The sequence below is a fragment of the Lasioglossum baleicum genome, chromosome 6 (genome assembly GCF_051020765.1).
Source record: "Lasioglossum baleicum chromosome 6, iyLasBale1, whole genome shotgun sequence".
Lineage (NCBI taxonomy): Eukaryota > Metazoa > Arthropoda > Insecta > Hymenoptera > Halictidae > Lasioglossum > Lasioglossum baleicum.
In genome coordinates this window covers 9,129,015-9,139,934 of record NC_134934.1, presented here as the reverse complement: position 1 = coordinate 9,139,934, position 10,920 = coordinate 9,129,015, and the positions used below count along the sequence as shown (strand labels likewise).

Here is a 10,920-nt window from a genome sequence, read left to right as displayed (position 1 = left end):
AACCAATTTCTTCGTAAAAAGATCCACAGTCTAGCAATGATTAAATTGTGGAATACAGTATACACAGGGTGCACCCGTCAAGTTATGTCACAATTTTTTAGGCATTTCCGGTAGTGCAATTGAAAAATGTTTTAGACAAAAGTTTGTCAGTACTTGGTGAGCAACATGTTTGCATATTCTTAAATCTGAAAGAATGCTTTTTACGTAAAAAAGTAAAGGTCACCTTGACTTTTTTCAATGGCACCATACGTTTTGGACGTCATAGGATTGTCGCTGACGTCGAGACGAATTCAACAGTGTATTACACTATGACCTTGAAATGACCTCGAACTCGAAAATGTTGTGCAAACGTAACTTTAATCAAAAATTATTTCTTACAAAACACAGCAAGTTACATTAGATGTTCGAATTACGGCGTCTCAGTTCAAACATGCTTTATTTGTTTTTTAAGAAATAATTTTTGATTGAAGTTACGTCTGCAAAATTTTCGAGTTTGAGATCATTTCGAGGTCATAATGTGACAGTCAAATACACTGTTGAATTCGTCTCGACGTCAGCAACAATCGTATGACGTCCAAAACATATGGTGCCATTTAAAAAAGTCAAGGTGACCTTTACTTTTTTACGTAAAAAGCATTCTTTCAGATTTAAGAATATGCGAACATGTAGCTCACCAAGTACTGACAAACTTTTGTCTAAAACATTTTTTAATTACACTACCGGAAATGCCTAAAAATGGTGACATAACTTAACGGATACACCCTGTACACAGGGTGAGTCCGAAGAAACAGAACATCTAAATAAGTATCTCCGTTACTTTTCGTTGTACAAAAAAACTTCTTAGGACAAAGTTACACTGTTTGAAGAGCCACATGTAACGGTGTAAGGGAAAAAAACTTTCGAGGTCATTTTTTTACAAGATTTCAAGGTCATTGATATTTTTTTAAATGAATTTTTTAAAATTCCATTTTTTTCTTCGGACTCACCCTGTATAAAGCAGAAGCGAAGTTACAGATTTTTTATCACCGTCAGATTATTTCGTCTCGCTGTGCTGTGGTGAGATTGATTCACGTCCCCATGATATGATTCATCGGAGCACGAATTCAACGGAGTCGATCCGAACTACTCATTCTTACCTTTGGCAAACATTTCACCAGTCACTAATTGATGATCGCGATTTGCAGTAGGGTAGCAGCCTGATCTAGACAACTGTTGATCAGAATAATTGCTCTAAGAATCATTTAAATGTCAGATGGAACGTATATTGCCTCAGAGCTTGATTTTGATTAGCCTAGCACTCTTAAAATTGATTTGACCCTTTGCACTTGGAGCTATTAACTCAAAAATTAAACATTCCTTCCAACCTAGTGTAATAAGAGTAATACCTAAATGTTTAGTAATTGATTAGACACCGACGTATTTAATAATGTAAAGAATATTTTGAATTTAGTGAATTTAGTGAATTTGAATTTAGTGAATTGAGTACAGCAATTTGCTGCAATGCTAATTGCATGATTTGGACTAGCACTCTGATGCAAGCAATAATTCTAAACAATTCTAAAAATGATTTAGTCATGAAGAGAGGCTAGATGTAACGAAATACCCCGGAATTTTGCAGCGAGCTTTAGTCACAGGAGTTGATCTTGGTAATTGAATAATGCATATTCGCGACAGGGTCTGGTTTCCTTGTGAATTTCGCTATAACTCTAATTCACGGTATCGCAGTCGTCATCAGCATGTTCTGTTCGACGATTATCATAGAACGATTTAGGTCATAAGTTCGATCCAGTACCCAAATAGAGCCTATAAGTGTACATACTTCCTAGCTCGTGCACGTGGGGAACAGTACATCGGTCCATAATTATTAATAAACTCGCATCTGGCTATCTTCGAGTCCGATGAAGCACGGTCGAAGGACCCGGAAAAGTATTCTAAGAATCGCGTTGGAAGCCGCAGGAATTCTTCGTTGATGAAATATCGTTGCTTGCCGACAAAATGGCGGGTCGTCCGTCGGACCAACGCTCAAAAAAAGGTTGAAGGCTTTTTGGACCGCGATCATTGCCTTTCACGATTCTATTTAGACTCTTGATAGTTATGATTAGATCTTTATGCATTCACAGCTTCTGAAAATGTTCAAGAAAGGCTGAAATATAAAATACAATTGGATTTTGTACAATTTTCATTTGTTTTGGATCTACAAAATTTTATTTCATTCCACTTTCTTAAAATTTATCGACAAAATTTCATTTCATTCCACTTTCTTAAAACTTATCGACAAAATTTTATTTCATTCCACTTTCTTAAAATTTGGAAAATGCATAAACATCCGCAGTCTAGTTATGATAGAATTGATAGAATTAATCATTTACTCAATCTCTCTTTGGAGCTTCGCTGGACAATTGAAATGTCTTTCGCATTTTATATTACAAATAGAACTATTCTTCAAACGATCGGAGTACAGTTTCTTTTCAGTGAAATACGTTCATTTTTGTTCTCATCCGACTTGGTTTTCCTATTTGATTTCTGGGAAATACGAGGCTTGGAAGAATCGTAGCTATAATTGTGTTTTTTTTTGTACGGTAGAAGGAAACATACTTACGAACAGTTAACTGGGTTCACACTGTTCGTAGATCATTACCAATGCTGATTTTCATCGCTCGGGAAGTCACACACCGCACCTATTTCTGCGACTGTGATTTCCGAATGCAACGTAAGGTACCCCGTCAAAGCCCTTCATCGGGGATTCCCGGCTCGGCGTTGCGACACTTTCATTACTGTTATAAACTGCGTGAATAACGATAGAATAACCTGGCACAACCGACTCACGTAGCGAATGGCTGGAATGACGTAAGAGGGATCTCCCTCTCTCGATGGAATAATTGCTCACAAGTAATTAGGATTCCAATTTCTACCGCTTTATTACCACGAGACGCTGGTTCACGATTTAACTCCTTGCCCTACGATTTATTTTACGATTTTAGGGATTAGAACTTTTTTGTAGTTCGTATAATTTCCTAAAAAAACGAAAAAATTAAGAATAAAGACGTCCATTTTAGATCTGATTGCCTTACATCCTAAAAAGACGTCTTTAAGACCATAAACTGTGGTTTTTATATAGTCATAATCTAGCAGTAGGTATTATTTGTTCGAGTTAGTGTTTTTGCTTCAATTTCAATTTTTATTGTGACTTTAATCCTAATTTTAATTTTTATTGTCGAAACTACTGAAACAGGTCCATCAGTCAAGTATAGTTTCTCTTTTTCGATTCTTCGTATTCTGACGTATCAAAGTTTGCTATGTCATGTCGCAATGAACTCTTACTATCCCCATTCTGCAACTCGAAATTTCACGAACACCACTTTCCGGCCGGTGTAAAAATAGAAACCGAACTTAGTGAATTTTAACTTGGCAATGATGATGCTAGCGATGACGCGAATACCAAGGTCATCGACTGGTGTCAAGCGCAACCCACGGCAGAGACGCCGTACGTGATTCGGTTCATAGATTCACATCTCGTACCGATGACTCAGTTCCACGTAAAACCCGTGCTAACGGATACTCGTGTAACCCGGGGCCCCCGATTTCGAAAATCGCCAACACACATCCGTCACGTATGTATAATTCACTCTGTGTCCAGTCATGCTCTTTCTCCCAGCGATACACACGGCGTTATCTGTCTCCTTCGTGCAAAAAAAAAGACGGAAAACGTTGTGAGCGAACCCTGCTGCAACCAGACACTAGGCAGACGGGTGCATCGCGGTGACTCACTGCAACCTGTCGCATCATACATATAATGCTGCGATCCGAGGGAGAACGCACTCGCTGTAAGACCGGATGGAAATAACATTTTTTTCGAGAACGAAAACGCCTGAAGCCAAAAGAAGTGGTTCGACGCCCTAATGGCAGGATCGAACTTTCAGCGCAGATATCTCGGAAACTATGCGAGATAGCGATAAGACCATCCCATACAAAATTAAAGCTGACAAAATGTGCCACAAGATTGACTCCATTCAGTTTTTCGCTATCTCGCATAGTTTCCGAGATAGCCGCGCTGGAAGTTCACTAATTGTGCTGAAGAGTTAGCTAGTCAAATAAGGCAATTTCTTTTTCACAATTAGTGAACTTTGAGCGCGGATATTCCGGAAACTATGCGAGATAACGAAAAACTGAATGCAGTCAATCTTGTGGCACATTTTGTCAGCTTTAATTTTGTATGGAATGGTCTTATCGTTAGGATGCATAGTTTTCGAGATATAAGCGGAAAACCGAAAAAGGGGACCTTTTAGTATGTTTACCTCCTAACTAGTCCAAACAAAGTCCCAACGTTAAAAATTGCGTTCCTTCCATTTCCCTCGACACTCCCCTTACGAGCATTCAATGTCTGGACTAAAATCAAAATAACTTTTTTATAAATGGACCAAAACTGCTTCAATCTCTCTATAAGGCTAGAAGGATTAGTGTAGTAAACGGCCTCTAATAAATATATGTTGAAAAAATGCGTTTGATCGGAATCGTAAAAAACAATATAGTAAAAATTGATTTTTACAACATTTTTAGCTGGGCCAATAACGAATATGTCAAAGACGTGTCTTGTAAACTCGTATAAAATTTCATTGAAATTGGTTGATTGGTTTACGAAGATCAAAATGAGTATTTTACCAGATTTTCATCAGGTATTTTCCAGAAGAAAATCGTGAAAAATTGCGATTACATATAATTAAATATTGACTACACAAGGATTAATCGATTATGAACAAGGATGTAATAATTCAACGATAACGTGTAATTCGATCGAGATCATCTTGCCACGCGGGTAAGAGAAATCGAAGATACTGCATCGGTTCTTCCGAGTATTTGCAGCAATGTTCGATGTTCGACGAGACGACAAAAAGCAGCGTTGGTAGGAGAGAAGGATCGTTGTCACTGCCACCAGAAAATTACCTGGAACGAAATTCGGTGGGGAGGAAAAAAAGAGTGCTCGGGATGCAGCCGGTGCATCGGAGAGATAACCGCGCGGAGAGACTGATCATTTGACTGATGACTGGTCGAAATTCACCGCGGTCGGTTGCACAAAAAAGGGGAAGAAGAGTCGGTCAACGGAGAGAACCGGAGGGAAAAGGAAAGGACGAGTAGTCACGCGACGTAACGCGGACCCCGCTTCGAACAGGAGGCAGGTCCCACTAGTTGTAATTATAGTTATCTCCACGATGTTCTCGGAATGCTTTGCTTCGACCCCTCCTTCGAGCTTACCGGGAACTAACAGGGAGACGACGACGCTGCGAAACGCCTCCAGGACAGGACGAAACGAAACGAAACTGCGGCAGATCCTCAGTAGGAGAGACAAAGAGAAATCACGAGAGGAAGAGGCAGGGGGCACCGGGCCGAGGATGAAAGTTACATATATATATAGAGAGAGAAGGAGAAAGAATTCAGATCGCAGAAGAGAGTAGTCCCGTGTGGCCAACTCTGGTCAATCGCGGACAGTCGGTCGGTGTGAACGGAAGTAGGTCCTCCAGTTCGCAGAGATTCATTCAAGACTTCCAGCCTCAGCAGCCGATACACCAATCCTGAAAATGAAGAGCCTCGTCTTATTCATGGTTTACGCGCACCTGGGCTTTGCGATGGTCGCCAGACACCACAGGTAATTGTCGTTACATACATTAACCCTTTGCACTCGAACAATTTGAATTCCAAAATCAAGATATTTGTTTCAACCCAGATCATTTTTGTTCTATATAATCTTTTTTACATTGTGCACGTCAAATTGAACCTGTTTTCTTATATAATAGTTGAGCTTTTTACAATTTATAGAATACAGACAAATTTAATAATGTTAAAACTGTTTTGAATAATGGTATAGCAATTTTTAATGGCGATTCAGACTCGCCATTCGAGTGCACGAGTGCACAAACTTCTTAAATATATGAATACTAAAGGTCTATGTTATGGTTGTTATCATTTGGTTTTTCAAAATTCGTCGATTTGACAGAATTATAATAAGAAATGTTTAACTCCGTTATTTCTTGTCACCCTGTATTTTATGTTCCACCTAGCCATTTTTCCTGTGAATGTATATTACAGTCTAGCGAGTTTCCGACAGAGAAATATGACGAGTTTTCCCTCGATCTTTTCAGGGACGGTGGATTTCTGAATCACGTGCAGCTGGTGCACGAATTTCGATGTTCGACCCCTCAGCCACGAGCAGTACCAGTTGAAGAGCTCCTAACTGTCGGTCCAAGTCCTGACGAAGTTTTCTATCCAGCCTCGACGGTTCTGACACGTTGCAACGGCGCCGGTTGTTGCCCCGATCCGAAACAGATCTGCGCGCCGATCGAGACCAGAAACGTCAGCCTGGTGTTCACGGTGAAGCACACGATCGACCGGCAACGGGACAGACACCACGAAGTGATACACGCGTTGGAGCACACGAAGTGCGGATGCGTCGACAAGAAGCTGATCAAATTCGACTGACCCGATCGGCTAACGGTGTCCGGGTTGGATCGTAACGTAGTCGCGATTAGTCCGTCGTGCCTGTACAAAAAGCTTAGTTCTAGTTAGAGCGATAACCCAGATAGCACAACGACGTCTTAGAGGCGTTTTAAATGTCTTCCAAACATCTCTTTGAACGTCTTGTGTTACAAAACGGTTTTCTAGACGTCTCTAAGACTTCTGCCTCAAGGCGCCTTAAATGTAAGACAAGTTCCTCGGTTTAACACCCTTCAGGACTCCCGACTGTGATATTTTACTAACGTAATAATATATATACATATTATATTGTTTTCTGTTTAATATATAAATAAACGGTCAACGTTTCTTTGGAGAATGTTATATTTCATTCTACATTCTGATTCTTATAGAGTTTGTCATTCTAAAACCAAATCCGAAAGTAAAATTGCTCTATCACGTTTTCGAAATACATTGAGGCTTGAAAAAGATGCAATGAACATTTTTGCAAATACTGAATGGTTTCTTTACCAGAAATGTCTGTAGAATGCAATGCTGTATAGTAAATTCCTGCTAGATAAATGGTTTCTCACTTAAATACAAAAATAGAGCGTATAATATTTTATATTTTATATTATATAGCAATTGGGGTGCCTCAGAGTCGCCATTCGAGTGCTAAGGATTAATCCTTCAGGTCGAAATACTGTTTCGCAGCCAGTACGTCGCGTTTTATGCTCTCATTGTCCGGTGCCAATTTCAGAGCAGCCTCCAGCTCGGGAATACCGTGCTGAGGCGAGGACAATTTACAAAGTGCCGCGCCTCGTCGAGCGTGACACCTGACTCGAGACTCCAGATTGCTCTCGCATTTCGGCTCCATTAGTTCCAGTGCCTGCGAACGAGAAATGCAACAACGGATGAGTTCATCGAACGGGAGCAACCATACTGCTCGTAAATTAATTATTCATTGTTCTCTGCTGATGAAGTTTTACTGATCCTTTACTTTTGAACAGTCCTCTACGCATCTGCAATAATTCCCCAACGCATAATGAGCTGCCGACCGGTTTACGTACAGCGACGCGAATTTATCGCTGATCTTGATGCCGTACGTGTAAGCACTAATTGCTGCCAAGTGGTTTCCGACTTTGAAGAACTCGCTGCAACAAAACGTGATCGATTAGTTAATTTGTATATAGGTCAGCATTAAGGGTATTATGTAAGAGCTTATCGGAGGATGACGTGTTGCTCAATTGAATCATACTCTATCGATATAAATCGTTTAAATCAATTTAGTGCTTTAAGCGTAAACAAAGATGTCGACTATACTATGTATTTTGCAGTAAAGTAATTATTAGACAGCGGATTTTATGCACTTGTGACAAAAATGAGTAGGTGTAATTTCAAACAGTTATATTATACTGTTATATTCTTTTTCAACCTGTTAAACATATTAACAAAAAAAATAAATTCCTATATCGCTTTAGTTTGATGCAATTCAGGTAGAAAATTTTTATTTTCCATGAAGATGCGCTGTCTAGTAATTATTTGGTAGAATACAAATTTATTTACGTTGGAGATCAAAATTGAGAAACAACACATACTCTCCTTTATTCTTCAACCACAGTGGATCTCGTTCTTCCGGTCGCAAATCCGCAGAGTCGAATCCTACCTTCCGTCTCGCCTCCGCTTGTTTCTCCAGCCACTGAAATCAACAGAATTTCTATAAAAATGATCGTTACATTGGTACAGGTTACACGGCGCACAGTGGGAACTTTCGACCAAACTCGATTCAAAATCTTTCGATAGAAATGAGGTAGAGCGATGAAATTTTTAAAAAATTAAAGCTGAAACTTGGCAGAATATGGGAAAAATAGGTAGATTATGGTACGAACGTTTTTTAACCGTGAGAAAATTCGTTAAACTTTCACAATTTCAAGAAAATGTGGTTTCTCCGTTACCACGCGCGGAAAAATTTTTTTTTACCTTGCTATATATCATATTCCGTAGATTTTTTCACGTTGATTTCATATCTGGTCTCAAAATTTGAAATCAGCGTGAAAAAATCTACGGGAAATGATATACATATAGCATGTTAAAAAAAAAATTTCCGAGGTAACGGAAAAACCACATTTTCTTGAAATTGTGAACGTTTAACGAATTTTCTCAACGTTAAAAAACGTTCGCACCATAATCTACCTATTTTCCCATATTCTGCAAAGTTTCAGCTTTAATTTAAAAAAAACTTTCATCGCTCTACCTCATTTCTATCGAAAGTTCTATGATTTTGAATCGAGTTTGGTCGAAAGTTCCCACTGTGCGGCGTATACAGGATGAAAATTTCAAACGAGGCTTACTTCTTGCTCCTCGAGATGGGAGCTTTCCCTAGCGGGAGTAGGGAACTTCCGGTCCGAGAATGTGACGCTAATGGTACCCTTTTTCCGTGGAAACGGCACCGACTTCGATGGCTCGTCGAATATACTATTCCTTTTTATAAGCTTGCCGTTTATCGCTGCTTGCACGGACTCCCATCCGGGCCTCGGATTTTTCTTCTTCCTCAATTCCACTGATTTCGATTCATCATTATCATCAGAGTCTTCCGAGCTACTAGAATCGTCCGTAGTTTCCTGTTTATTCTTCCCGTCAATGTTCTCATTTTCCTGTTTTCGTTCAACGATCTTTCCATCGTCGACGTTCTTCTTCTCGTTCGAATTACTCGACGCTTCTTCCAGTTCCGGTGTTTCGTCTTCAATCACTTCTGTGATTGTAGCGGTGCTCATTATAACGTCGTCGGTCAATGCTCGAGATTTTAATCTGTCGCTGTCGTCTTTGAACCAATTCAGCGGAGGCCTTTCGGTAAATCGATGTTAGAGGACTATATTGTCACGATAAACGGCTATTAATACTTTATCTACTAGTAGCCTATTTTTTCAGTAATTATAGTAAGCTTTTCAATAATTCTGCTGTACCAAAAGGAGCTTTAAAAATCTTCTTTCACGTAATAACTTCAAATTACGATAGCAATGCTATAGGAAGATTTATATAAAATTTCTTAGCCATGGGCCATCTTAAAAAATTACGAAATAGTCGTCGGTAGATAATGCATACAGTAATAAATAAAAAAAACATATAATAATATTATAAACAATAAATAAAAACATTTAAAAGTCGTAACCTTTACTTTTTCCTTCGCAATTGCAACCAATAACAATTTGAAAAGGAAATTATTTACACGTTAGCCTTAATCCTTCTAACGTCTCGAGAAAACTCAAGCTGTTGAGTCGAATTTTGTTAAATGTTTAATTTCGTATGTCAATTACTTGTAAGCCTTCCTGTTTTCCTGCACTGCGCCCTCCACTTCCGGTAGAAACGGCACCTCAGCCTTCGACCTCCAATCTTCGAGTTCCAGCATGGCTTCCTTCCGGTGAGCATTTCTTATCGCGTCGATTTTATTCAACGTAGCTGTGTTGATATTAATTTGTTCCTTAACTGCCTCTCTCTGCAAATGCTGGCGCTTTTCTGAGGGAATGTATATAGTTCATAAATACAGTAACGATGCACCTAATTGCACATAATTAACCTAACTTTAACAAAGCAACGATGTAGCTACCCTTTCTAATTTTCTCGAGTTCTTCGGCCTTCGCTTGAGCACGATCCAAAGCTTGGTTGCGATATTTTCTTTTAGTATCTTTGTCTATATTTTCTACTTCCAGAGTAGGCCATTCTTTGCCAACTTCCGTTTTCTGTAACGAGAGGATCGCTTCTTGGTCTGCAATGACACAGTTGCTTCCCTTTTCGATAATCTCGGCCCAGAGAAACAATTCCACTATAAACGGTGGAAAACTGACCTATTCGAACATGTGCACTATGCTATTTTATTTTACACATTAACAAATTACGCGATATCGATACCTTCAGGTAATTGTCAACCACGAACAAGTCCACATTTGTTGGATTACCCCTCAGAGGTATATTTAAAATTACAAATTCCGACGTCTGTCTCCAAGTATAACTTTTGATAACTATAGCTGGCATTCTATTCTTTATGAATTGAATAATTATAGAGGATAATTGTGAAGCTTTTGGTTTACAGAACTGTCACCGCGGTATCTAAGAAGCTATTGATCAAACAAATTTACTGTATCTGTCAGTAAAAGCTGTGTTAAAAAATATATACCGTCCATAAGTCACCGGATATTTATTCAAATTTGGATGCACCATAACTTACACATTTACCTATATATACTACCCATAATTTTTCCAACGTTTATTCAAATTAATTTTGCATTCAAATATTATCGTATAGTAGCTACATCTGATCAAAATAAAATAATAAAATCGAGTTGGGAGCTTATATTCTTTAATTACCATTTTGAATATATGTATACAACAAGAGTTCGAGAAATTGTGGGATGATTATGGACAGCTCTAGAAGCGAAATTGGAAAACAATTGCCCCACTTAAACTTAAAAAATTAGAAAA

General features: G+C 38.9%; 2 protein-coding genes across 2 annotated transcripts; one reads left to right on the top strand and one right to left on the bottom strand.

Annotated features, from left to right (window-relative positions):
* Positions 1-11: 11 nt before the first annotated feature.
* On the top strand, positions 12-6,587 carry LOC143210090 (vascular endothelial growth factor A-A). The gene is made up of 2 exons (XM_076426583.1): positions 12-5,641; positions 6,135-6,587. The coding sequence occupies exons 1-2, from the start codon at positions 5,574-5,576 to the stop codon at positions 6,469-6,471; spliced, it is 405 nt and encodes a 134-aa protein (XP_076282698.1). The 5' UTR covers positions 12-5,573; the 3' UTR covers positions 6,472-6,587.
* A 208-nt stretch (positions 6,588-6,795) lies between these two features.
* On the bottom strand, positions 6,796-10,888 carry LOC143210088 (dynein axonemal assembly factor 4). Its single transcript, XM_076426581.1, has 7 exons — positions 10,351-10,888; positions 10,049-10,286; positions 9,759-9,957; positions 8,796-9,288; positions 8,043-8,143; positions 7,445-7,598; positions 6,796-7,333 (listed from the first exon to the last, which is right to left on the bottom strand). The coding sequence occupies exons 1-7, from the start codon at positions 10,471-10,473 to the stop codon at positions 7,127-7,129; spliced, it is 1,515 nt and encodes a 504-aa protein (XP_076282696.1). The 5' UTR covers positions 10,474-10,888; the 3' UTR covers positions 6,796-7,126.
* Between the last annotated feature and the right edge of the window lie 32 nt (positions 10,889-10,920).

Coding starts and splice junctions, on each gene's coding strand:
- LOC143210090 (XM_076426583.1), top strand. CDS start 5,574: ATGAAGAGCCTCGTCTTATTCATGGTTTACGCGCACCTGGGCTTTGCG. Junction 5,642..6,134: donor ATGGTCGCCAGACACCACAG/GTAATTGTCGTT, acceptor CGATCTTTTCAG/GGACGGTGGATTTCTGAATC.
- LOC143210088 (XM_076426581.1), bottom strand. CDS start 10,473: ATGCCAGCTATAGTTATCAAAAGTTATACTTGGAGACAGACGTCGGAA. Junction 9,289..9,758: donor GAAAACAGGAAGGCTTACAA/GTAATTGACATA, acceptor ATTTACCGAAAG/GCCTCCGCTGAATTGGTTCA. Junction 7,334..7,444: donor GCGTAGAGGACTGTTCAAAA/GTAAAGGATCAG, acceptor TCTCGTTCGCAG/GCACTGGAACTAATGGAGCC.